The following is a 24,529-nucleotide window of genomic DNA, read 5'->3' as shown; positions in this document are numbered from 1 at the left end:
AAGCCTTGTTAGCTAGTTGATAAGACAGAGCTATACAAGAGACTATCCAGCGAGAAATAGATCTTTTTGAAGCGGACAGACCGGTATTAGTGGTTCCATAATTAACAAAAAGCCGGTCAAATTTCCCAAGTGGAAAGGTTTTAGCCAGGTAAAACTACAGAACCCTCCGGAGGTCTAGAGAGTGTAAAGACCACTCCGGGGGAGTGGTAGGTTGAGGAAAAAAGCTAGGTAGGGTGATACACTGGTTGATATGAAAGTCTGAGACTACCTTAGGCAGAAAACCTGGGTGTGTCCTCAGTACCACCCTGTTGGCGTGAAACACTGTATACGGTTCCTTACAACACAGGGCCTGGATTTCGCTAACCCTACGGGCGGAGGTAATTGCCACTAAAAAGGTGGCTTTCCAGGTCAAGTGCTGCAAAGAAGCCTTATGTATAGGCTCGAAAGGAGCACCCATCAGCTTAGTAAGTACGATGTTAAGCTTCCAGGGAGGAGAGGGGGACCTCACTGGTGGAAACACTTTCTTAAGCCCCTCTAAGAAATCTTTAACCACAGGCATAAGGAAGAATGATGTCTGAGTAGGTGACTTCCTATAGGCTGTGATCGCCGTTAAGTGAACCCTGATGGAGGGGTGCTTGAGGCCTGACCTTGCTAAATGCAACAGATAGGGTAGAATCACCTGCTCCTGACCGTGGATAGGGTCAAGAGAGCTGTCAAGACACCATATGAAAAACCTCTTCCACTTGAAAGCATAAGACTTCCTAGTGGATGGTCTCTTGGCTTCTTTCAGAATGTTCATGCAGTCTGCTGGGAGGTCTAAGTGTCCATACAGTATGACCTCAGGAGCCATGCCGTCAAGCGAAGGGAAGGGAGGTTGAGATGAAACACATTCCCCTGGTCCTTGGTCAACAAGTTTGGACGGCAAGGGAGTCGCCCGTGCGGGACTTCCGACAGCTGGAGGAGATCCGGGTACCACCACTGGCTTGGCCACTCCAGCGCTATCAGGATTATCCTGGTGTTGGTCCTGTACAATTTCTGAATCACCGCCGGGATCAGAGGCAGGGGAGGAAAGGCGTACAGCAATGTCTGCAACCAGCTGATCAAAAGTGCGTTCCCCCGTGAGCTCTGTTGGGGGAACCTGGACGCGAAGACGGGGCATTTTGCATTTGCGGCGTCTGCGAACAAATCTATGTCTGGTACGCCCCATAGATGAAAGACCTCCTGCGCAACTTCTTCGTTGAGCACCCAATCGTGCGCTTCTACGAAGTCTCTGCTTAGGCAGTCCGCTTGGACATTTTGTATTCCTGGAAGATTAACTGCCACGATGGATAGACCTCTTTCCAGGAGCCAGTGCCAGATGGCCTGCGCTTCCAGGGATAGTACTCTTGACCTGGTGCCTCCCTGCTTGTTCAGATAGAACATGGTTGTCGTGTTGTCCGTCTGAACTTGGATGTAGTTGGTGCGCAGAGACGGGTAAAGAGATTTGAGCGCCAGATGAACGGCTCGAGGAAGTTTATGTGGTAGCCTCGCTCTTCTTCGGACCAGAGGCCTTGAACCAGAAAATCTTCAACTGGATGACCACCAACCAGTTAAAATTAAACGGTGATAAAACCGAAATCCTCCTACTAGGCAAAAATAAGGAGCTCTGGAATTCCTCCCATTGGCCCCCTGAGTTGGGTACCCTTCCCTCTCCAGCAACACAGGTAAGAAATCTAGGAGTCATTATTGACAATGCTCTGTCAATGGAACAGCAGGCAAACAAAGTTGCAGGCCTATGCTTCACCATAATAAAATGGCTGAAAAAAATCACATGGATGCTGCCCCTTGCCACACAAAAAACCGTAATCAACGCACTAATAACATCGCGTATTGACTACGGAAACATCCTCTACCTGAGCTCAAATCTAACAGTGATCAAGCGACTCCAAATGATCCAAAACTCAGCCGCAAGACTCTTGTGCAGAATACCAAAGTCTGAAAGAATATCAAAATACCTGAACGATCTACATTGGCTCAGGATTGAACACCGGATTAGCTTCAAAACCCTGAGCTACATGTTTAAGATCAAAACCAAAACGGCACCTACCTATCTACAAGCGTTAGCCACCCCTTACCTACCAACAAGAAACCTACGCTCCCAAACTGCAGCAAATTTCGCTGTTCCCAGTTTTAGACTGCAAAGAACTGGCGGCAGATCGTTTTCTGTCAGAGGGCCAATTCTGTGGAACACACTCCCCCTACATATCCGGAAAGAGGAAAACTACGCTAGCTTCCGGAAATATGTAAAACCTGGCTTTTCCAGAAACAACTGAGCTAAAATCCAACTCTGCTTATACCTTAGTCCAACCTAATGTCATAGGCGCCGGGAAACCCTTGTTGGGTAGCTGAGCGCCATACAAATGTAAAAAATAATAATAATAATAATAACCTGAAGCTGGTCCATATGAGCTCGCCAGCCTTGAAGAGAGGCATCCGTGATCACTGACTGAGATGGAGGAGGGCGATGGAATGGAACTCCCTGGAGAAGGTTGGAGCGTTTCATCCACCAGTTGATTGAGTTGTTGGAACCTTGTGGAAGAGAGACACGGTCCTCCCAGTGACCTGACCTCTGAGACCATTGGTCCTCGAGAGCCTGCTGCAGAGGCCTCATGTGAAGGCGTGCATTGGGCACGATGTAGATGCACGAGGCCATCGATCCCAGGAGAGAGGACACTTGTCTGGCTGTGGGACTGATTGTCCAGTAGAAGATGACACTTCAGAAGCATGGATGACAATCTCTCCTCCGAAGGACACACGCTTGCTTGAACGGAGTTCAGGGAAGCGCCCAGGTAATGAATCCGTTGGGAAGGATTGAGTACTGATTTCTTGAAGTTGACCTTCAACCCCAATGAGTTCATCAGGTTGAGACAGAACGAAAGATGGTCTTGAAGCAGAGCCGGAGTGGAGCTTTTCAGCAGCCAATCGTCTAGATAAGGATAGACGAAGATCTTCCGCCTGTGGAGAAAAGCAGCCACCACCGCCTTGCCCTTTGAGAATGTCCGTAGCTCGGATTTGATGCCAAACGGAAGCATTCGATACTGGTAGTACTGGCGCCCGATCTGAAACCTGAGAAACTTTCGGTGCCTCACTGAGACAAGTATGTGAAAGTAAGCGTCCTGCATGTGGATGGCACACATCCAGTCCCCCTGATGGGAGATGGGGAAAGATCTGATGCAGGGCTAGCATGCAGAATTTTTCTTTACGGATAAATCTGTTTAGTAGTCGTAGGTCTAGAATGGGCCTGTATTCTTTGACTGCTCCTCTTTTTTGGACAAGAAAATAGCGGGAGTAGACTCCTCGAGTCCTCTGCATGGAAGGAACCTCCTCTATAGCCTTCTTCTTGAGGAGGGCAGAGACTTCGTCCTGCAGCAGCTGACTGTGAAAATGGGGAAGTAGCTTTACTTGAGGAGAAATCTGCGGAGGAGGGGACTTGAACCTCAGCAAGTAACCATGCAGCACAATATTCAGCACTCATCTGTCCTTTGTTATGGATCTCCACTCTTCCAGATGATGAGAAACACTCTCTCCCACTGGAGTGGCGAACAGTTGAGGAGGAAGCAACAGCTCAGGGCTTGCGTGGCTGTTTGGAGGCAGACTGCTGCTGGTTATTGTTGCCTCTGCCAGGACGTCTCTGCTGAAATTGTGTTTTCTGTTGAGTTTGGGAAGACCATTGAGGGGTTTGAACCCTCTGCTGGTAAGGACGCTTATCCCTCTGACGAAAGCGCTTTTTAAATTCCTTACGATTTTCAAAACCCACAGCCTTCACAGTGTCCATTTCAGATTTCATTTTGGTAATTTCATCGTCAGCGTGTGGACCAAAGAGAGAAGAACAATTAAAGGGGAGGTTCAAGATTTTCTTTTGAGCATCCTGTTTGAGGCCTGTGAGGCAGAGCCACGCCGAACGTCGTGAACAGATGCCATGGGAGTAGCCATGGGCTGCGAGGTCAGAGGCATCTGCTGCAGCACTAATGACCTGGTTGGCTACTAGTCCTCCCTCCTGTAGGATTGACAAAATCCTGTTGGTCTTCTTTCGAAAGCTTCTCTGCGAAGCGAGTAAGGGAGTCCCAGAGGGACCTATTGTACCTCCCAAGTAGAGCAGAAGCACAGGCCACCTTCATATGTGAAGCAGAGGTGCTGCATACCTTCCTTTCAAACGAATCCATTCGTTTGCTGTCCTTCTCTGGGGGTACCGAAGATGAGGTAGAGGCTGAATGAGACTTCATGGCAGCCGCCACGATAACAATCAGCCGGAGGGTCCGATCTTAGGAACAAGGGGTCCTCTGCGGGTGCGTTTTATTCTTGGCAAGCCTTGATGGAACAGAACCTACCACTGCAGGCGTAAGGAAGGTAGCCATTGCTGGTTCAAGGAAGCTAGGCACCAGAGGCAGCAGAGGTATAGGTGCTGTCAGGTGATTAAGTGTGTTGAAAATTATAGAAGTAGGGACCACAGGAATAGGCAGAGAGATGTTCAGCTTCTTTGCTCCCCTGCCCAGCACATCTGTGAAGGTTGCGATGTCATCAATAGGCGAGACTCTTGACAGAGGAGTGGAGGAGAAGGTCGGAGAATAGTCCCGGACCGTAGACCTTGTGGAAGAGGACCAAGTTGGAGATCTAGTGCGTCCTCTGTGATGAGACCTGTCTCGATGGCTGTGCCGACCCCTGGATCTAGACAGATGTCTAGGCGGAGATCTTGGTCTGGGGGAAGGTCTTGGCAGGTGCTCTGGGCCATACCAGAGAGCGTGATCTGGTAGGAGATCTTGGTCTGGGTGAAGAACGTGGCCTCCGTGGAGGAGATTTAGTCGGCCTGACTGGAGTGCTTGTCCTCTGAGCAGACTGAGAGAACGTGCGGGAGTAATCCGAGCCCGGGCTACTGCGACCGCCCGAAACAGCACCCTGAGGACGGTGAGATGACACACTGCGTGATCCGTCCGCAGATCTGGGGGACGCTTCTGGAGAGATCTCCACGATGTTCAAGTGAGGAGATGAAGATCTGTCCCCTGATGACCTGGAGCCAGGAGACTCCACAATCACTGTGTCCTGTTCCCTTGACTGCGAAAGCTTCGACGTAGTTTGTGTGACCAATGGCGTTGAACGGGGCCTTGATGCTCTCTACTTCGATCGTACACGCCTTGGCGATCTCGACTGCGATCTTCGGCGTCGAGTCGGTGACCTCGACGTCGAGTCGAAGGCATACCTCCATGGCGTCCTGTCAACGACTACCTTCGAAGTTGTGTCGACGACAACCTTCTTAGACGTCATGTCGACGGCGACTCCTCTTGACGTCGCCTAGATGTCGAACTCCTCGGCGTCCAATGGTGGGATCTCAACGACCCTCTCGACGGCGGCAATCTGGAAGGCGTCATAACTCTCTAAGCTGACTCCCTCGATGGCGGCGGAGAGTGTCTCGACGTCGACAGAATCCTCAACATCGACGGACACTTGGACACATCAGCAGCCACAGACTTCGAGCCCGAAATGTGGCGTCTCGACATTGACTTACTTGGCTGCGACTGAGACTTTCAACGTCGCGATGGTGATCCAGAAGAGCGTCTGGGCCTCTTAGACGGCGACTTCAATGGAGATCTTCTTCCTTCCTTCCTTCTTCTGGAGGCAGGAGATGCGGAACATCGTCGTTTTTGAGCATGCTTGCGTAAGACGGGCATTTGGGATTCTCTGGTGTCGCAAAGAGGTCTAGCGGTGGGCGACCCCATCGATGAAACACAAGATCCAGAGTCGGCTGATGCAGCTCCCATTCATGTGTCGACGATGTGGACCTGCTGAGGGAGTCTGCCAGGATGTTTGAAACGCTCGGCAGGGGCACTGCCGTCAAGGTGAGCCATCCCCAGAAATGACTTTAACGTCTGGACAGAAACTGACTGCTTTGATTGAATGAGAGACACTAGGCGGAGGATTTTCTGTTGTCGTTCGTGGGAAACGAACACCTTTGAAAGCATAGTGTCCAAGATCGCTCCCAAGAAAATCCTGGTTTGCACTGGTGCAAACTGTGACTTGTCGACATTGATGGTCAAGCCGAGGGATTGAAACACTTCCTGACAAAGACGAGTGCCTTGGCTTAGTTGATGGCGTGATTGAGACTTGAGGAGGCAATCGTCCAAGTATGGAAAAATGTGGACGCCTCAGAGGCGTAGGTGAGCCACCACAGGAGCCAACGCCTTTGTGAACACACGAGGGGCGGAGCGGAGTCCGAAAGGCAGCACCTTGAACTGATAATGTGTCTGCCCCACCTTGAAGCGCAGGTACCTGCGATGCTGTTGGAGAATTGAGACATGAAAATATGCGTCTTGAAGATCTATGGTGGTCATAAAATCCCCGCTGGCCAGAACACGCAGAATCTCCAGTAGTGTCAGCATGCAGAAAGATTGACTCTTTAGGTATCGGTTTAGAGCTCTCAAATCCAGAATTGGACGCCAATCTCCCATCTTCTGGAGTATGAGGAAGAATCAAGAGTAAAAACCCTCCCCTCTCTGAGACACTGGAACCACTTCGACTGCACCCTTCTGAAAAAGAAGACGGACTTGATGGTAAAGCTCCTCGAGATGGGGAGGAGGCGGGCCAGACGGTGGGGTATGAGGAGGAATCTTGACGAACTCTAAGGTATGACCTTTCATCAGAATGCCCAGAACCCAGCGGTCTGTGGTGATGGAGGACCACTGAGAATAAAACAGAGAGATTCGACCTCCAACACTTTGGGGATGGCAAAAGTCATTGGCGTTTGGGAGTTGATCCTTGATAGGATGACTTTCCCCTGTAAGGCTTTGAGGACTGCTGTCGATTGGATTGCTGTTGATTGGAAGAGTAACGTTGGTTGCTCTGATTGTAGGAGCGATAGAGATTGTCCTCCTCGAAAAGTTGAAGTGCAGCGTCCGCGTGCACCTCGAAAGGACGGTTTCCGAAATTGTAAAGTGCCCAGTGATCTTGCCGTATTCAGTGTCCTTTTTAATGGACTCCAAAGCGTCATCAATGTGGGAACCAAAGAGCGATTCACCATCATAAGGCATATCCAGGATCTTGGACTGGACTTCCTGCCGGAAAGAGGTGGACTTCAACCAACCCTGGCGTCGTAAGGCAGTCGCACTAGCAAGCGGACGGAAACCAGTGCCCGCAATATCGAATGCGCAGTCAATCATCTCTTCAGATGCTCTCTGTCCGTCCTGGATGAGCTGCAGAGCATCAGCCTTGGAAGCGTCCGAAATGAGGTTGACCAGGGCAGATATGTCCGACCACATCTGCCGGTCGTAGCGGCCCAAGATGGCTAAGGCATTCGCCGCCCGTACTGTAGTGGAAGCCATGGTTGAGAATTTCCGTCCAATGGCGTCTAGGCACCGACCCGCTCTATCTGGAGGCGCGGTGACTGGAGACGCTGGATTACGGGCCCGGCGCTGTGCCGCTTGAGTCACAACCGAATCCGGCTTAGGATGAGAGACCAGGCATGCTGGTGAACCAGTTGGGGCCTTAAATTTCTTTTCAAGGCGCGGTACTTGGGCAGGTAACGAGTTCGGAGCCTGCATGAGCTTAACTCCCTCCTTCCATATGAAATAGATTATTGGAATCGTGTGGACTGGTTTGAAAGGCTGATTTTTGAAGTCGTAGAGGAAACAGTCATCCTCTCTCTGTGTCCTCGGCAATTTAACTTCTGGCCTAACGACCCTGCCGAAAGTCCCCTCTCTAAAGAGTTTACTGACCTTATGCTTAGTCTCAACTTTACCCCTCACATCCATAGCCCCACCCATGCCCATGGCCACTCGCTCGATCAGGTCTGGACCCTGAACATCCCCATCACTTCCCCCATTATTTCTCCTTGCCCTTGGTCTGACCACTTTTTAATTTCCTTTTCCCTTGCCTTAGCCCCAGCCATCAAGCCTCCCTTCCCCAAGAACACCTAGGTTAGAAAATGGGGCAAAGTGGATATGCCATCTCTCTGCTCTTCCCTGGTCAACTCCAGCACTGATCTTACCGGCCTCGCCGCCCCCGTCCAGCTGGCCACCATTAACAACTGGTTGACCCAAGCAGGCGACGACTTTGCCCCCCTGAGGCGGATCACGATTAAGCGAGCCCACGCCGCTAACCGTTGGTTCACTCCTGACCTCAAGGAGAAGAAGCTGGCCGCGCGCAGAGCAGAGCGAGCATGGAGAAGAGCATACTGCCCTGCCCGAAAAATCCCTTATCTCTCTGTACTCAAGGAATATAAGCAAGGCATCCTGGAGGCCAAGACCCTGTTTTATTCCAACAGGATATTGTCAGCGGAGTCACAATCTAGAGAAATCTTCGCCACGGTGCACGAGCTCGCCTCATCCAACAGAGCCACGGCCTCGATCCCCCCTTCCCAACCTCTTTGCGACTCACTCAACGACTATTTCGTTGATAAGGTCGCAAAGATCAAGGCTAACATTCCTCTCCCATCACCCACATTTACCAACCCCTCCCCCCTGCTGCCATCTCCAAACTAACTTCCATTCCCCCCCCTGACCAAAGCCACGCTCCTCCCTCTGCTTCAAAGGGTGAAGTCAGGTTCCCCCCTGGACTTTGCCCCTGCTCATATCCTGAGAGAAATCTTCCTAGCATGTCCCTCCCCACCCCTTACTCTTCTGAATGATTTACTCAGTAAGGGAGTGGTTCCCACCCCCCACAAATTCGCAGCGGTCATCCCTATCTTAAAAAAGGCCGGTGCTGACCCCTCATCCCCTTCCAACTACCGTCCCATCTCCCTCCTACCTTACCTGGGCAAAGTCCTAGAAACTCACGTAACCAGCACCCTGAGTACCCACGTGGAAACCAACCACTGCCTCTCCTCCCGGCAGGCGGGCTTTCGCCCCCTCCACTCCACGGAAAAGGTAGTGATCTCAGTGATGGACAGCCTACGCGAGGGCATTGACATCAACCTCCCGCAGGCCCTCATTCTTTTAGACCTGTCCGCCGCTTTTGACACAGTGGACCATTCCATCCTTCTCACCCGTGTCAGGGCGGCGGGCATAGAGGGCCTAGCCTTCGCCTGGCTTGAGTCCTTCCTGAGTGACAGGGCTCAGGCGGTCCATCTTACTGGCTTCACTGCTGCCTCTCGTAAGGTTGTGTGCGGGGTCCCCCAAGGCTCTTCACTTTCCCCTCTTTTGTTTAATTTATACATCTTCCCCCTCATTTTTATGTTGCAGCAGCTTGAGGTCACGGTGTTTAATTACGCCGATGACCTCCAGCTAATTTTCAACCTTTCTCATTCCCCCTCATCTTTTCAGAACGCCCAATCTGTTATGTTGTTCATCCAGGATTGGATGAACTGCAACCACCTCAAACTTAATCCGGACAAGACGGAATTAGTCTTGACCGGAGGTGGTTGCAGTCCTTGGTCCCCTTCTCACTGGCCCCTCTCACTCGGTGTCCCCCCACTTCCTGTTCCCAAAGTCAAAACCCTAGGAATCTTTCTTAACCCCTCACTTTCTGTCCACTCACAGGTGAGTTCTGTTGTCTCTTCTTGTTTTTTCTCCCTTAGAACTATTAGGAAGATCTCCCGCTTCTTTTCCCTCCCTGCCCTAAAGATTATAGTGATGGCAATGGTGCTCTCGCGCCTAGACTACGGTAACATCTACAATGGCGCACCCGCTTATGCCAGTCACCGTCTGCAACTAGTGCAGAATCAGGCTGCCCGCCTGATCCACGGCCTGCCCAAATTCCATCATGCCACCCCTCTATTGCAGGCACTCCACTGGTTGCCGATGAAGGAGCGAGCCATGTTTAAGCTCGGCTGCCTCACTTTTCAGGCCAAAATGGGTACCGCTCCGGAGTTCATCTGCTCTGCTATTAAGCCTTACACCCCGGGCAGAGAGCTCCACTCCACCCACTTGGCACTTCTAACTGTCCCCCGATTTAAAAAGAAAAAGGCTGGTGGAACAAAATTTGCAGTTCTCGCCCCTGTGTTTTGGAACTCCCTCCCTGTGGAACTCCGTATGACATCCTCTTACACAGAGTTTCGGAAAAGCCTCAAAACCCTACTCTTCTCCCGAGCCTTCGCTGTTTAAACTTCCTCTGCTCCTGCTGTCTCTTCGCAATCTAAAAGCGCCATGAAACCGCGTGATATAAGCGCGCTATATAAATGTTTTTAAATTCAATTCAAATTAAAGCGCTGAGCCGCTCGATCCATCAAAAGATGAAAACTGGCAATATCGACTGGAGGGGAATCTCCAGATTCTCCTGGTTGAGGAGATGGCGTCTGCATTTGGTAGTTGTCCCACTCTGCCATGCCGGTTGGGGCATCCTCATTATCTGTGTCATCGTGGACCTCTCCGTCCTCCTGTTCTGGAACTGCCTCATCATCCGCATCCTGAGGATACACAGTAGTGTGAATCTTGACCGACGTTTGAACCTGAGGAGAAGGCGTCTGAGGCAAAGGCGGTGGAGTAGTTGGCGGAGCAGTCGCAGTCGCAGCAGGTAACAGTCTAGGAGTACCTTGAGGCGTTGGTGGAAAACGCCGGTTGTAGTTGTCCAGCATATGCTGGAGATTCGAAATCAAAGGCAAAGTAGCCATTGGAACTTGAACGAACTGGTCTTCAGCGTGAGACTCCTGGTCGCCGCCTTCGTTATCACTACCGGAATCTTGACATTTGATGAGATCAGACGGACTGTGAGCCGCTCAGAAAGTGTCATTCACATCATTACCAGAGTCAGAGTCAGGGTCAGAGGTAGTGGCAAACATAGGTGATGGAGGCTGCAGATCTGGAGCAGACAACTGGTGGCACGACAGTGGACGGCGATGGTGTGACGAATCAGTGCCAATGGATGCAGAAACTGAAGTAGATAGAGGCACAAGGGGCAAAGAGGCAAAAGAAGATGGTGCCACCGTCGACGGTGTTGTCGACGTTATCGTTGACGGTGCTGAAATGGCCGTCGTCGAAGATGACTTTGATGAATCCAGCATCAACGGTAGGCTCGTAGACGAAGCCGTCGTCGACAGTGCTGTCATCGACGGAACTTTTTTAGTTGACATAACCGCAGACGAAGTCGTCGACGCAGTAGTCACCCCTGTAGACGGAGTTCTCGACGATGGTTTAGTCGACAGAGTCTTCGTCGACGGTGTCTTCGTCGACGACGAAGACTTTTTGATGGATTTCGTCGACGATGATGGTTTCTTCGTCGACGAGGTGATAGGAATCATCGACGAGACAGTCTGAAAAGCCAAAGAAACTCTCGTCAATGTAGAGGTCGTCGACGAGCTCGTTGTCGACGAGCTAAAAGCTGACGTCGTCGTCAGTGTCGTCGACGATGTATAGACTGCAGATCTCATCGGCGGAACGCTCGTAGATGCTCCCGTCGACGAAGCATGTTTAGGTGTGGAAACACGCTGTGAGGCATCAGAAGACGCCTGAGAGCCAGGTCTCGTGGGCGCAGCCGTAGTAGGTGCTTGTGTGGACACCACAGAGGCCAAAGGTAGGGCCAGTATCTTCTTTTTAAAAAAAGGAGAAGGCATATCCTGCACAATGCCACGCTTAGAGGCTGAAGATAAGGGTCTAGATTGAAAACTCTCAGCATCAGACAGAACAGAATCCTGGTCTTTAAGACGTTGGAGCAAAGGAGGAGACGACACTCTCTCTCCATCAGAGTTTTGTTAGAAAAGGTTCTACAAAACTTGCAGCTGCCAACTTCATGCTCAGGATAGAGACAATAAATACATTTCTTGTTCGGGTCTTCTTTAAAAAGACGCAATTTCCCACATGAAGAGCAAGGTCGGAATAAAGACTTCTTACTTGACATGATGAAAGTTCTGGAAACAAGAAGCAGTAGAGGAAAAAACTGAGCAGAGCTCAGGGAGACTCCCTTCACACGACGTGCGGTAGAAAATCTGAGGGCTTGAGCTTCTGAGGAGAAGGTTCTAGAGGGTGCTGGCGCCTGATTGGCTGTAGTGTGGACTAACATAATGACAGTGATATGTTACTAGTGTTTTCTTTCTCTACCATGCATTCCTATGGAGGAATTGTTTTAGAGGTTCAGTTGTGTATTTACTTCTAGTTTTTTTGTATGTTATGTTCTCACATTTATGTATATTTTAGCATTTATTGCTAGTTTATGTACCGTGAGACTCCCACTTCGACGACGGGGAATATTCAAGCATGTGAATCTATGAAAGACACCCCTAATACTGGAGAAGTTTACTACTCTCTCCCTCTTCCTTAGGGGTTGGGAGAGTACTACTGTGTGTATGTTAATTTATGTAATTTTGCAGCAGATTTGCAAGTTGGGAAATGTTTAGGTAGCAAATATATGTTTTCACATATATATACATATATATTTATATGTATTTTCTATATGCTCCGGGATCTCGCACATAGGCGGGGATTATTCATAGATTATGACTATTGATGAGTATCCCCTGGAGGAGAACTTTAAAAACCACCCAAGAAGGTTAAAGTAGAGGAGGAGGATAGCCAAAGAAATCTTGCTAGAGGAGGAATATATTTGGTTAAGATCATAATATATGTCCATGTTATAGGGGGAAAAGCGGGCACTTTTATAATGCTAACTGGGAACAGATGCTATCAACTACCTCATCCAAACATACCACCGAGTGTCGAAGACTAGTTCAGCACGGCATGGGTCGGAAACACGTCATGGTAGTTTGTATAGATCCAAACAATTCTTGGATAAACACATGGAGGAAATGTAGATCAAGGGTCACTCTGAATTACTAATCAGTTCAATCTGTATGTAACAAGCTACTAGCAATCATAATTAAATCCAACTGTTGACTGGAGAGCAAGTGCTTTTATTTAGTCATGTAATAATAAGTGAACATTTCCCTGAAACTTGGAACGGGTCAGTTATAAAAAAACAATTTTTAAGGAGGATGATTCCTCTGCTTCGTCAAATTATAGACTTATAAGTCTTATGGGTTTAGGTTTACACAAAGAGAATACTCAAATCCATGAAATATTGGATTGAGATCCATGAATTAATCCCCATTAAGTAAGGTGGGCTTAAAGCAGGTCATTCAATAGTGGACCACTGCTTTAGTTGTGAAAACTGTATGTTAGTCGATGGAAGTAAGAGGCAAATTATGTTGCTGTTTTTTTTCAGTTTTTGCACAGCATTTGAATTGGTCATCCATGACATACTCTGGGAGAAATTAAACAAATTGAAAATACTCAATTTTTATTATCAATACTGCAAGAACTCCGCAGGGGAATTGGTCATGGGTGGAATTAGATTTAAGTAGCTTCTGGTCTAAAAAATATTCCAGTGGTTCTTAACCTTTTTCACTTCTGGTACCCCCCACTTAATCATTACTGGAATCCATGGAACCACACCGAATAGTAATTCCAATATGGGGGAAATCTATTACAGATATTTAGCCATGAATTTTAATAATAAAGCATCCTGGAATATGCTTATCGGTATTCTAAAATCACAGGCTTGATGAATCATTTCCAAGCTACATAAATTGAGTAACAATTTTGATGGCTCTTCTTTACCCATCTGTTTTTTAAGTGATGGTGCAAACCAATCTGTTATATGGTGGCAAGATCCTCTGTATGGGTGGAAAACAGGATTGGAATTTGATTGAAGGGCAATGCTTGAAAATTATGTTGTGTCTATCTACATCTTCAATATTCCAAGCAATACAGTTGGAACTCAGATTTACCTCAGAACATTGTACAAGTACACTGTAAACCGTACGACTTTGGCATGGAATTGTAAATTCCATGCACGCTAAAATTGCTATATTTTGCAGAGATGAAATTGTGAATAGTGATTTAAAGGGGCTCAGAGTCTGGGAGAGTAGTTGGTTGTAATTGCAAAGCAGTTTTCTCTAGACGCCTCCATATTAAGAACACTGGGTCTGTAAAAACTTGAATTGTGCTCTAGGGTTGAAGTGGTTCCTAGAAATATGATTTGATTTATTTAATAGAGAAGAGCTCCATTATCTTTTTATGCGATTCATGGCAAGCAGATACAGTATTTCCACATACTTACCCTCTCCTGAATCTAAAAACGAGGCCTCCAATTTTAAAAAAATAGAATTGACTTAACCCATTTTTTACGTCCCGTCGGAGTTGGCAAGACTCCTAGAAGAAATTGAGGGGATTTTTAAATGTGGGTTAAGCGTGAAGTGTACCAATTCATATATATTGACGGATTGTTTGTTTTAATGGTATTTAAGACTACATTTTTTAAAGCCCGTTTTAATCACATACGGTATTAATTCGCATTGTGAGCAATTGAGGTTTTTATTTGAAATGCAATCATATATTTTTTGTGAAGTCTGAACATTTTTTATTAACTTTAAAGGTCTGTAAAATCGGACTTTACTTATCGTGAGCCCCTAATAAATAGCTGGGCTATGAAAGTATCACACAGACATTGAGCAGAATACTTCCCAGAATATGACTTAATCGCTCCTTAGAAGAACTATGTGATCATTCATCGCACCACTTGCCATTCCAAAATGAAGACCTTATGTGGATTGTGGCCACCTCTGGGTCTAAAGTGTCATTATTGGAATTTCTTACACCATCAGGAACGAAGATAATCATTTCCACATGAGCAAAATGGTGAAATAAAAAGTTCTTTAACCTGAGGGAGTATACATGGTTTTTGCAAGAAACAACCCTAACAAGCAGTTTGCTCTCTAGCAACAGACTCCCTACATATTCTTGTAGGGCAGAAAACCCCACGTTTGATCCACAAGCTAAGGCTCAGTCTACCAATATGCTGACAGAGGTCAAAACAATGTAGATGCACAAGGACAGACCAGATTATGTTCAGATGTCCTTGCTGGCTAAGTGAAGTTCTGCACAAAAAACGAATGCATATCTTTCGGGGTTTGTAAAGTGAGTCCACCAAAAGCCTTGAGTAAAAACGTGACACAGGGCATAGAACATTTCAACAAGTGAGAGAGGATCCTGGAATAACGGAGTGGAGAAAATATACCTCTTAAATGCTACTTGTTCTGAAGGGACATGGGGGGGTGATGGCAAAGTACTTTTCTCATGACAATATATAGCAACTGCCTTGGTTGCACGAGGTATCTGCAGTGAGCTCCTGCTACAAACTCTAGCATTGCTACAGAGAGGCACAAGGCAACGTTACCTGTTGGCAGAACTCCTTGACAGTGCGACCACCCTCAATGAAGTGTTCAAAGAAGTGGTGCTCCCGTTGCAGGTAGCCTGAGGTCAGCAGTCGAAGGTACACCACCAAGTAGTCTGAGATGCCTTGGTCATTGAAGGCAGCAAGCAGGTCGGTCAGGGGCATGCGCTTTTCCACTAGCTCGATGAGGTCCATGAACTGAATGAAAGGACACATATTGGAGGAATACATTGGAGTCACAGATTCAAACACGTATCCAGCCCCTGCATTTCCCCCCACCCCACACTCACATCCATTACCATCTAGGGTTACTGCTTGAATAAAAGAGGTTGCAGGAGGATGAGCGGATCATCGAATTTCTGGATAGTGATGAGAGTGTGACAGGTGCTAGATTCCAGAAGAGCTTGGAGGAGATCTGGGGCTGGCGTATGCAGTCACTGGCTCAAAATGAACCTGACAAGACCGAGATGATGACAGTGGGAGTCAATGAGAACATATGAAACTCAATCTTCTGCGCTCTGAGGTGGGTGACTGTCCTAGGTGTACACAAGTGCTGAGGAACCTAGTTTCTTTTCCTCTCCCCTCAAATTTCAGAACTTACACCTGAACAACTACTCCAATAAAAAGCAACTACAAAAAATCATGCCTTGCCTCATACCATCATGGCATAATGGCAGTCACAGCTTAATTAATTTTCTCCTGGTCCACAAAGAAGGATTGCATATAGTCATTGGTTTTAGCTCAGACAACAGCTTAAAAGCTGGGATTACCTACTTCCTGCATGCTTTGCTACAATGCCAGTTACAACGCCTGTTAAGAATTAGCTAGGTTTGTAGATTTTGTGTACATTTCTTTAGTGGGCTTTCTTTGTATTCCACATTAGTGACATCTCAAATGCTTACTGTAGGTTGGTAATGGTGCAGGTGAGGGTGGGCTTGCGGTTGTACAGAGCCACAGTCATTTTCCATAAGTGAAGTAGCAATTCCTAATATAATTCTCTTTACGCTTTTCACTGGCCTGAATTCTTAACTTGCATACTTTAATGGACATAAGCAGCCATTTTCTAATAAATGTAAAAGCAGTTATCCTGTGATGCTTACCTTCTCTAGAGCGCTAGTCCTCCCAGTTATGTATCTGAGACCACTGTGACAAGCTGTACAGTTTTGGCTCTCGGAATCTAGTAAAACCAAGAGATTTCTACATTTGCTTTAAAGGGTACTGTGTTTCTAAATATGATTTTTTGGTCAATGGAGAGGTGAGAACTGTTAGACTATCTGATCAAACGCTGACGCAATTAAACCTGTGGTGCAGCTGGTCCAAGCCCTTCATTAAAGTAACAGCACAACACAAGAAAAGAGTGTGGAAACAATCATGCTGCAGAATAATGCACAGCATAGTGAATCCAGAAAGATTCATGCTGCGAAACAGAGAGATACAGTTCTCTCGGATAGTGCAGCATGTTATGTTAGAGAATCTTATGAAGTCCTTGTATACCCAAAAAGAGTGCTTGGTGCTAGCTGAAGAAACAGAGCCAGGAGAAAAGGCAAGAAAGAAAGTTTAACAGGAAGAGCAGAGCAATGTTTTTAATGCCTACCTAAAGGCCAACAAATTGGGCAGGGTTTTGATGTGTAATGGAAGAGCATTCAATGCCCTCGACATACTGAGCACAAAACTACGGCCAATCGCCAAAATAAAACACATAGCAATGCAGTAGGATAAACAATGGAAGCTACTTCCTCGCCAACTCTGCCAGACACCCCTACCATTCTCCATGGGACTTACTGTATTGTGGAAATCTTCAATGGTGAACTCTGTAAAGCCTTGGTTTACAAGATCCTCTTTGCTTTTGGCTGCTATTATTTTGAACCTGGAGACACAAACAAAAGTACAAAGACACAAGAGTTCACTTTTTGAGTGACATGTTCTGCAGTAAGGCCTGCATGTTGTCCATCTCCTTCACCCCTAAATAAAATCTTGCATTGTCAGGTAGGCAGTAATAAACCTCTCTCCTACACCCACCTCTGCTTGAAATGAATTGATGTTTGTGCAATACTAGGTTATGGTTTGGCCTCACAGGGCTTACTTTTAGAATTAGAATGCTCATTTCTTCTCATATAGGTAAACAAATCAAAATTACCAATTTTCAACTAACTTTGAAAAAATGGCATGCCCTCAACTGCCCCATCTTATCTTATTTGAACTGTTCATTCAAATGCTCCTCACACTGGCCTATCACATTGCTAGGTATCTTTTGTCTCTCCAATCAGTATTTCACACGAAATCCTTCTTTGATACTTGGGGCCAAAAAGAAAAACAATTCTTCCCATTTTAGTTTTACTATATTGCGAGCACAATAATATATACTTCGAGCCCAAAAAGAGCTGATCCTCGCCAACCCTGATAGGGTCCATCCTGTCTGCACACTTCCTGGATTTTGAATCTGCCTTGATCCAGAGGCAGAGCCTGGCATGGTGCTACCTGAAAAAGGGACTCTGAGCAGAAGGCAGAAAGGAAGATATGTTCACTGGTCCGGGTCTACATGAGTGTGGTACACATGGGCACTGACTTGCCAGACTTGTGGTTATGAGACAGTGTGAAGCTATCATTCGGGTTGCACCGAGACCAGTCATTGCACAAGAGATCGTAACATTCTGTTAATTTCTCGGGCTGTGATAAAACTCCTACACTGTATAATAGCTAAGGCAGAGCTTTCCAAACTGTGTGTCCCGACACAGTACTGTGTCGTCTGCAAAAGGTGGGTGTGTCGCGGGCACTTAGCACTTAACTGCTACTAACTAGGAGGCATTCCTAGACACTCTGCTCTATGGGGGCTATTCACAACAAAAGCCTCATTAACAAGTAAATGTTCTTTTAAAGACCTGTGACGTGCTCGGGTGGCAGTGTGTGTGCCCGGGAAGCTGGGGTGGGGAGACAGAGGGTGGGAGACAGAGGGTGGGAGACAGAGGGTGGGAGACAGAGGGTGGGAGACAGAGGGTGGGAGACAGAGGGTGGGAGACAGAGGGTGGGAGACAGAGGGTGGGAGACAGAGGGTGGGAGACAGAGGGTGGGAGACAGAGGGTGGGAGACAGAGGGTGGGAGACAGAGGGTGGGAGACAGAGGGTGGGAGAGGGAGACAGAGGGTGGGAGAGGGAGACAGAGGGTGGGAGAGGGTGGGAGAGGGAGACAGAGGGTGGGAGAGGGAGACAGAGGGAGAGAGAGAGGGAGAGGGAGACAGAGGGAGAGGGAGACAGAGGGAGAGAGAGAGGGAGAGGGAGACAGAGGGAGAGAGAGAGGGAGAGGGAGACAGAGGGAGAGAGAGAGGGAGAGGGAGACAGAGGGAGAGAGAGAGGGAGAGACAGACAGAGGGAGAGGGAGACAGAGGGAGAGACAGACAGAGGGAGAGGGAGACAGAGGGAGAGAGAGAGGGAGAGGGAGACAGAGGGAGAGAGAGAGGGAGTGGGAGACAGAGGGAGAGAGAGAGGGAGTGGGAGACAGAGGGAGAGAGAGAGGGAGAGGGAGACAGAGGGAGAGAGAGAGGGAGAGGGAGACAGAGGGAGAGAGAGAGGGAGAGGGAGACAGAGGGAGAGAGAGAGGGAGAGGGAGACAGAGGGAGAGAGAGAGGGAGAGGGAGACAGAGGGAGAGAGAGAGGGAGAGGGAGAGGGAGACAGAGGGAGAGAGAGAGGGAGAGGGAGACAGAGGGAGAGAGAGAGGGAGAGGGAGACAGAGGGAGAGAGAGAGGGAGAGGGAGAGGGAGAGAGAGAGAGGGAGAGGGAGAGGGAGAGAGAGAGAGACAGAGGGAGAGAGAGAGGGAGAGAGACAGAGGGAGACGGCGGGGGGAGAGGGAGACGGCGGGGGGAGAGGGAGACGGCGGGGGGAGAGGGAGACGGCGGGGGAGAGGGAGACGGCGGGGGAGAGGGAGACGGCGGGGGGAGAGGGAGACGGCGGGGGGAGAGGGAGACGGCGGGGGGAGAGGGAGACGGCGGGGGGAGAGGGAGAGGGCGGGGGAGAGGGAGACGGCGGGGGAGAGGGAGACGGCGGGGGGAGAGGGAGACGGCGGGGGGAGAGGGAGACGGCGGGGGGAGAGGGAGACGGCGGGGGGAGAGGGAGACGGCGGGGGGAGAGGGAGACGGCGGGGGAGAGGGAGAGGGCGGGGGGAGAGGGAGAGGGAGATGGCGGGGGAGAGGGAGAGGGAGACGGCGGGGGGAGAGGGAGAGGGAGACGGCGGGGGGAGAGGGAGAGGGAGACGGCGGGGGGAGAGGGAGAGGGAGACGGCGGGGGGAGACGGAGAGGGAGACGGCGGGGGGAGACAGAGAGGGAGACGGCGGGGGGAGACAGAGAGGGAGACGGCGGGGGGAGACAGAGAGGGAGACGGCGGGGGGAGACAGAGAGGGAGACGGCGGGGGGAGACAGAGAGGGAGACGGCGGGGGGAGACAGAGAGGGAGACGGCGGGGGAGACGGCGGGGGAGACAGAGAGGGAGACAGAGAGGGAGACAGAGAGGGAGACAGAGAGGGAGACAGAGAGGGAGACAGAGAGGGAGACAGAGAGGGAGACAGAGAGGGAGACAGAGAGGGAGACAGAGAGGGAGACAGAGAGGGAGACAGAGAGGGAGACAGAGAGGGAGACAGAGAGGGAGACAGAGAGGGAGACAGAGAGAGACAGAGGGAGAGAGAGAGGGAGAGAGAGAGGGAGACGGAGACAGAGGGAGAGAGAGAGGGAGAGAGAGAGGGAGACGGAGACAGAGGGAGAGAGGGAGACGGCGGGGGAGAGGGAGACGGCAGGGGGAGAGAGAGAGGGAGACGGCGGGGGGAGAGGGAGAGGGAGACGGCAGGGGGAGAGGGAGACGGCGGGGGGAGAGGGAGACGGCGGGGGGAGAGGGAGACGGCGGGGGGAGAGGGAGACGGCGGGGGGAGAGGGAGACGGCGGGGGGAGAGGGAGAGGGAGACGGCGGGGGGAGAGGGAGAGGGAGACGGCGGGGGGAGAGGGAGAGGGAGACGGTGGGGGAGAGAGAGAGGGAGACAGAGGGAGAGAGAGAGAGAGAGGGAGACAGAGGGAGAGAGAGAGAGAGAGGGAGACAGAGGGAGAGAGAGAGAGAGAGGGAGACAGAGGGAGAGAGAGAGGGAGAGGGAGACAGAGGGAGAGAGAGAGGTAGACGGCGGGGGAGAGGGAGACGGCAGGGGGAGAGAGAGAGGGAGACGGCGGGGGGAGAGGGAGAGGGAGACGGCGGGGGGAGAGGGAGAGGGAGACGGCGGGGGGAGAGGGAGAGGGCGGGGGGAGAGGGAGACGGCGGGGGGAGAGGGAGACGGCGGGGGGAGAGGGAGACGGCGGGGGGAGAGGGAGACGGCGGGGGGAGAGGGAGACGGCGGGGGGAGAGGGAGACGGCGGGGGGAGAGGGAGACGGCGGGGGAGAGGGAGACGGCGGGGGAGAGGGAGACGGCGGGGGGAGAGGGAGACGGCGGGGGGAGAGGGAGACGGCGGGGGGAGAGGGAGACGGCGGGGGAGAGGGAGACAGACGGCAGGGGGAGAGGGAGAGGAAGACGGCGGGGGGAGAGGGAGAGGAAGACGGCGGGGGGAGAGGGAGAGAGAGACGGAGAGGGAGAGAGACGGCGGGGGGAGAGAGACGGCGGGGGGAGAGGGAGACGGCGGGGGAGAGGGAGACGGCGGGGGGAGAGGGAGACGGCGGGGGGAGAGGGAGAGGGAGACGGCGGGGGGAGAGGGAGACGGCGGGGGAGAGGGAGACGGCGGGGGGAGAGGGAGACGGCGGGGGGAGAGGGAGACGGCGGGGGGAGAGGGAGACGGCGGGGGGAGAGGGAGACGGCGGGGGGAGAGGGAGACGGCGGGGGGAGAGGGAGACGGCGGGGGGAGAGGGAGACGGCGGGGGAGAGGGAGACGGCGGGGGGAGAGGGAGACGGCGGGGGGAGAGGGAGACGGCGGGGGGAGAGGGAGACGGCGGGGGGAGAGGGAGACGGCGGGGGGAGAGGGAGACGGCGGGGGGAGAGGGAGACGGCAGGGGGGAGAGGGAGACGGCAGGGGGGAGAGGGAGACGGCAGGGGGGAGAGGGAGACGGCAGGGGGGAGAGGGAGACGGCAGGGGGGAGAGGGAGACGGCAGGGGGGAGAGGGAGACGGCAGGGGGGAGAGGGAGACGGCAGGGGGGAGAGGGAGACGGCAGGGGGGAGAGGGAGACGGCAGGGGGGAGAGGGAGACGGCAGGGGGGAGAGGGAGACGGCAGGGGGGAGAGGGAGACGGCAGGGGGGAGAGGGAGACGGCAGGGGGGAGAGGGAGACGGCAGGGGGGAGAGAGAGACGGCAGGGGGGAGAGGGAGACGGCAGGGGGGAGAGGGAGACGGCAGGGGGGAGAGGGAGACGGCAGGGGGGAGAGGGAGACGGCAGGGGGGAGAGGGAGACGGCAGGGGGGAGAGGGAGACGGCGGGGGGAGAGGGAGACGGCGGGGGGAGAGGGAGACGGCGGGGGAGAGGGAGACGGCGGGGGGAGAGGGAGACGGCGGGGGGAGAGGGAGACGGCGGGGGGAGAGGGAGACGGCGGGGGGAGAGGGAGACGGCGGGGGGAGAGGGAGACGGCGGGGGGAGAGGGAGACGGCGGGGGGAGAGGGAGACGGCGGGGGGAGAGGGAGACGGCGGGGGGAGAGGGAGACGGCGGGGGGAGAGGGAGACGGCGGGGGAGAGGGAGACGGCGGGGGGAGAGGGAGACGGCGGGGGGAGAGGGAGACGGCGGGGGGAGAGGGAGACGGCGGGGGAGAGGGAGAGGGAGACGGCGGGGGAGAGGGAGAGGGAGACGGCGGGGGAGAGGGAGAGGGAGACGGCGGGGGGAGAGGGAGAGGGAGACGGCGGGGGGAGACAGAGAGGGAGACGGCGGGGGGAGACAGAGAGGGAGACGGCGGGGGGAGACAGAGAGGGAGACGGCGGGGGGAGACAGAGAGGGAGACGGCGGGGGGGACAGAGAGGGAGACAGAGAGGGAGACGGCGGGGGGAGACAGAGAGGGAGACGGCGGGGGGGACAGAGAGGGAGACAGAGAGGGAGACAGAGAGGGAGACAGAGAGGGAGACAGAGAGGGAGACAGAGAGGGAGACAGAGAGGGAGACAGAGAGGGAGACAGAGGGAGAGACAGAGGGAGAGAGAGAGGGAGAGAGAGAGGGAGACGGAGACAGAGGGAGAGAGGGAGACGGCGGGGGAGAGGGAGACAGCGGGGGGAGAGGGAGAGGGAGACGGCGGGGGGAGAGGGAGACGGCGGGGGGAGAGGGAGACGGCGGGGGGAGAGGGAGACGGCGGGGGGAGAGGGAGAGGGAGACGGCGGGGGGAGAGGGAGAGGGAGACGGTGGGGGAGAGGGAGATGGAGACAGAGGGAGAGAGAGGGGGAGACAGAGGGAGAGAGAGAGAGAGAGAGGGAGACAGAGGGAGAGAGAGAGGGAGAGGGAGACAGAGGGAGAGAGAGAGGGAGACGGAGACAGAGGGAGAGGGAGAGAGAGAGGTAGACGGCGGGGGAGAGGGAGACGGCAGGGGGAGAGAGAGAGGGAGACGGCAGGGGGAGAGAGAGAGGGAGACGGCGGGGGGAGAGGGAGAGGGAGACGGCGGGGGGAGAGGGAGAGGGAGACGGCGGGGGGAGAGGGAGAGGGCGGGGGGAGAGGGCGGGGGGAGAGGGAGAGGGCGGGGGGAGAGGGAGACGGCGGGGGGAGAGGGAGACGGCGGGGGGAGAGGGAGACGGCGGGGGGAGAGGGAGAGGGCGGGGGGAGAGGGAGACGGCGGGGGGAGAGGGAGACGGCGGGGGGAGAGGGAGACGGCGGGGGGAGAGGGAGACGGCGGGGGGAGAGGGAGACGGCGGGGGGAGAGGGAGACGGCGGGGGGAGAGGGAGACGGCGGGGGGAGAGGGAGACGGCGGGGGGAGAGGGAGACGGCGGGGGGAGAGGGAGACTGAGACGGCGGGGGGAGAGGGAGAGGAAGACGGCGGGGGGAGAGGGAGAGGGAGACGGCGGGGGGAGAGGGAGAGAGAGACGGAGAGGGAGACGGCGGGGGAGAGAGACGGCGGGGGGAGAGGGAGACGGCGGGGGGAGAGGGAGAGGGAGACGGCGGGGGGAGAGGGAGACGGCGGGGGAGAGGGAGACGGCAGGGGGAGAGAGAGAGGGAGAGAGAGAGGGAGACGGCGGGGGGAGAGGGAGAGGGAGAGGTAGACGGCGGGGGAGAGGGAGACGGCAGGGGGAGAGAGAGAGGGAGACGGCGGGGGGAGAGGGAGAGGGAGACGGCGGGGGGAGAGGGAGAGGGAGACGGCGGGGGGAGAGGGAGAGGGCGGGGGGAGAGGGAGAGGGCGGGGGGAGAGGGAGAGGGCGGGGGGAGAGGGAGAGGGCGGGGGGAGAGGGAGAGGGCGGGGGGAGAGGGAGAGGACGGCGGGGGAGAGGGAGACGGCGGGGGGAGAGGGAGACGGCGGGGGGAGAGGGAGACGGCGGGGGGAGAGGGAGACGGCGGGGGGAGAGGGAGACGGCGGGGGGAGAGGGAGACGGCGGGGGGAGAGGGAGACGGCGGGGGGAGAGGGAGACGGCGGGGGGAGAGGGAGACGGCGGGGGGAGAGGGAGACGGCGGGGGGAGAGGGAGACGGCGGGGGGAGAGGGAGACGGCGGGGGGAGAGGGAGACGGCGGGGGGAGAGGGAGACTGAGACGGCGGGGGGAGAGGGAGAGGAAGACGGCGGGGGGAGAGGGAGAGGGAGACGGCGGGGGGAGAGGGAGAGAGAGACGGAGAGGGAGACGGCGGGGGGAGAGAGACGGCGGGGGGAGAGGGAGACGGCGGGGGGAGAGGGAGAGGGAGACGGCGGGGGGAGAGGGAGACGGCGGGGGAGAGGGAGACGGCGGGGGGAGAGGGAGACGGCGGGGGGAGAGGGAGACGGCGGGGGAGAGGGAGACGGCGGGGGGAGAGGGAGACGGCGGGGGGAGAGGGAGACGGCGGGGGGAGAGGGAGACGGCGGGGGGAGAGGGAGACGGCGGGGGGAGAGGGAGACGGCGGGGGGAGAGGGAGACGGCGGGGGGAGAGGGAGACGGCGGGGGGAGAGGGAGACGGCAGGGGGAGAGGGAGACGGCAGGGGGGAGAGGGAGACGGCAGGGGGGAGAGGGAGACGGCAGGGGGGAGAGGGAGACGGCAGGGGGGAGAGGGAGACGGCAGGGGGGAGAGGGAGACGGCAGGGGGGAGAGGGAGACGGCAGGGGGGAGAGGGAGACGGCAGGGGGGAGAGGGAGACGGCAGGGGGGAGAGGGAGACGGCAGGGGGAGAGAAGAGAGGGTGTAAGCCGGGTCAGATTCACAATTGCTTTCTCAATTTTGCTTGGAAATGCACCATTTGGCCACTCCAACCCCCTTAGGTGGGTCTGGTCCTACACTGCCTTACTGTGTCCCAAAATGATGGA

At 53.8% G+C, this 24,529-nt stretch overlaps 1 protein-coding gene across 1 annotated transcript in view; it reads right to left on the bottom strand.

Annotated features, from left to right (window-relative positions):
• The window catches only part of LOC147660967 (ubiquitin thioesterase OTUB1-like), a gene marked incomplete at its 5' end in the record, with an annotated part of 32,836 nt that extends 15,843 nt beyond the window's left edge, over positions 1-16,993 (bottom strand). The window contains 2 exons of the mRNA XM_086951406.1: positions 15,130-15,324; positions 16,909-16,993. Of these exons, the coding sequence (XP_086807532.1) occupies positions 15,130-15,324; positions 16,909-16,993 (280 nt within the window). The remainder of the gene's footprint in view (positions 1-15,129; positions 15,325-16,908) is intronic.
• Positions 16,994-24,529: the final 7,536 nt, after the last annotated feature.

Source organism: Lissotriton vulgaris, unplaced genomic scaffold, assembly GCF_964263255.1.
Source record: "Lissotriton vulgaris unplaced genomic scaffold, aLisVul1.2 SCAFFOLD_1305, whole genome shotgun sequence".
Taxonomy (NCBI): domain Eukaryota; kingdom Metazoa; phylum Chordata; class Amphibia; order Caudata; family Salamandridae; genus Lissotriton; species Lissotriton vulgaris.
The sequence above is the reverse complement of the archived record's forward strand: the minus strand, read 5'-3'. Positions and strand labels throughout refer to the sequence as shown.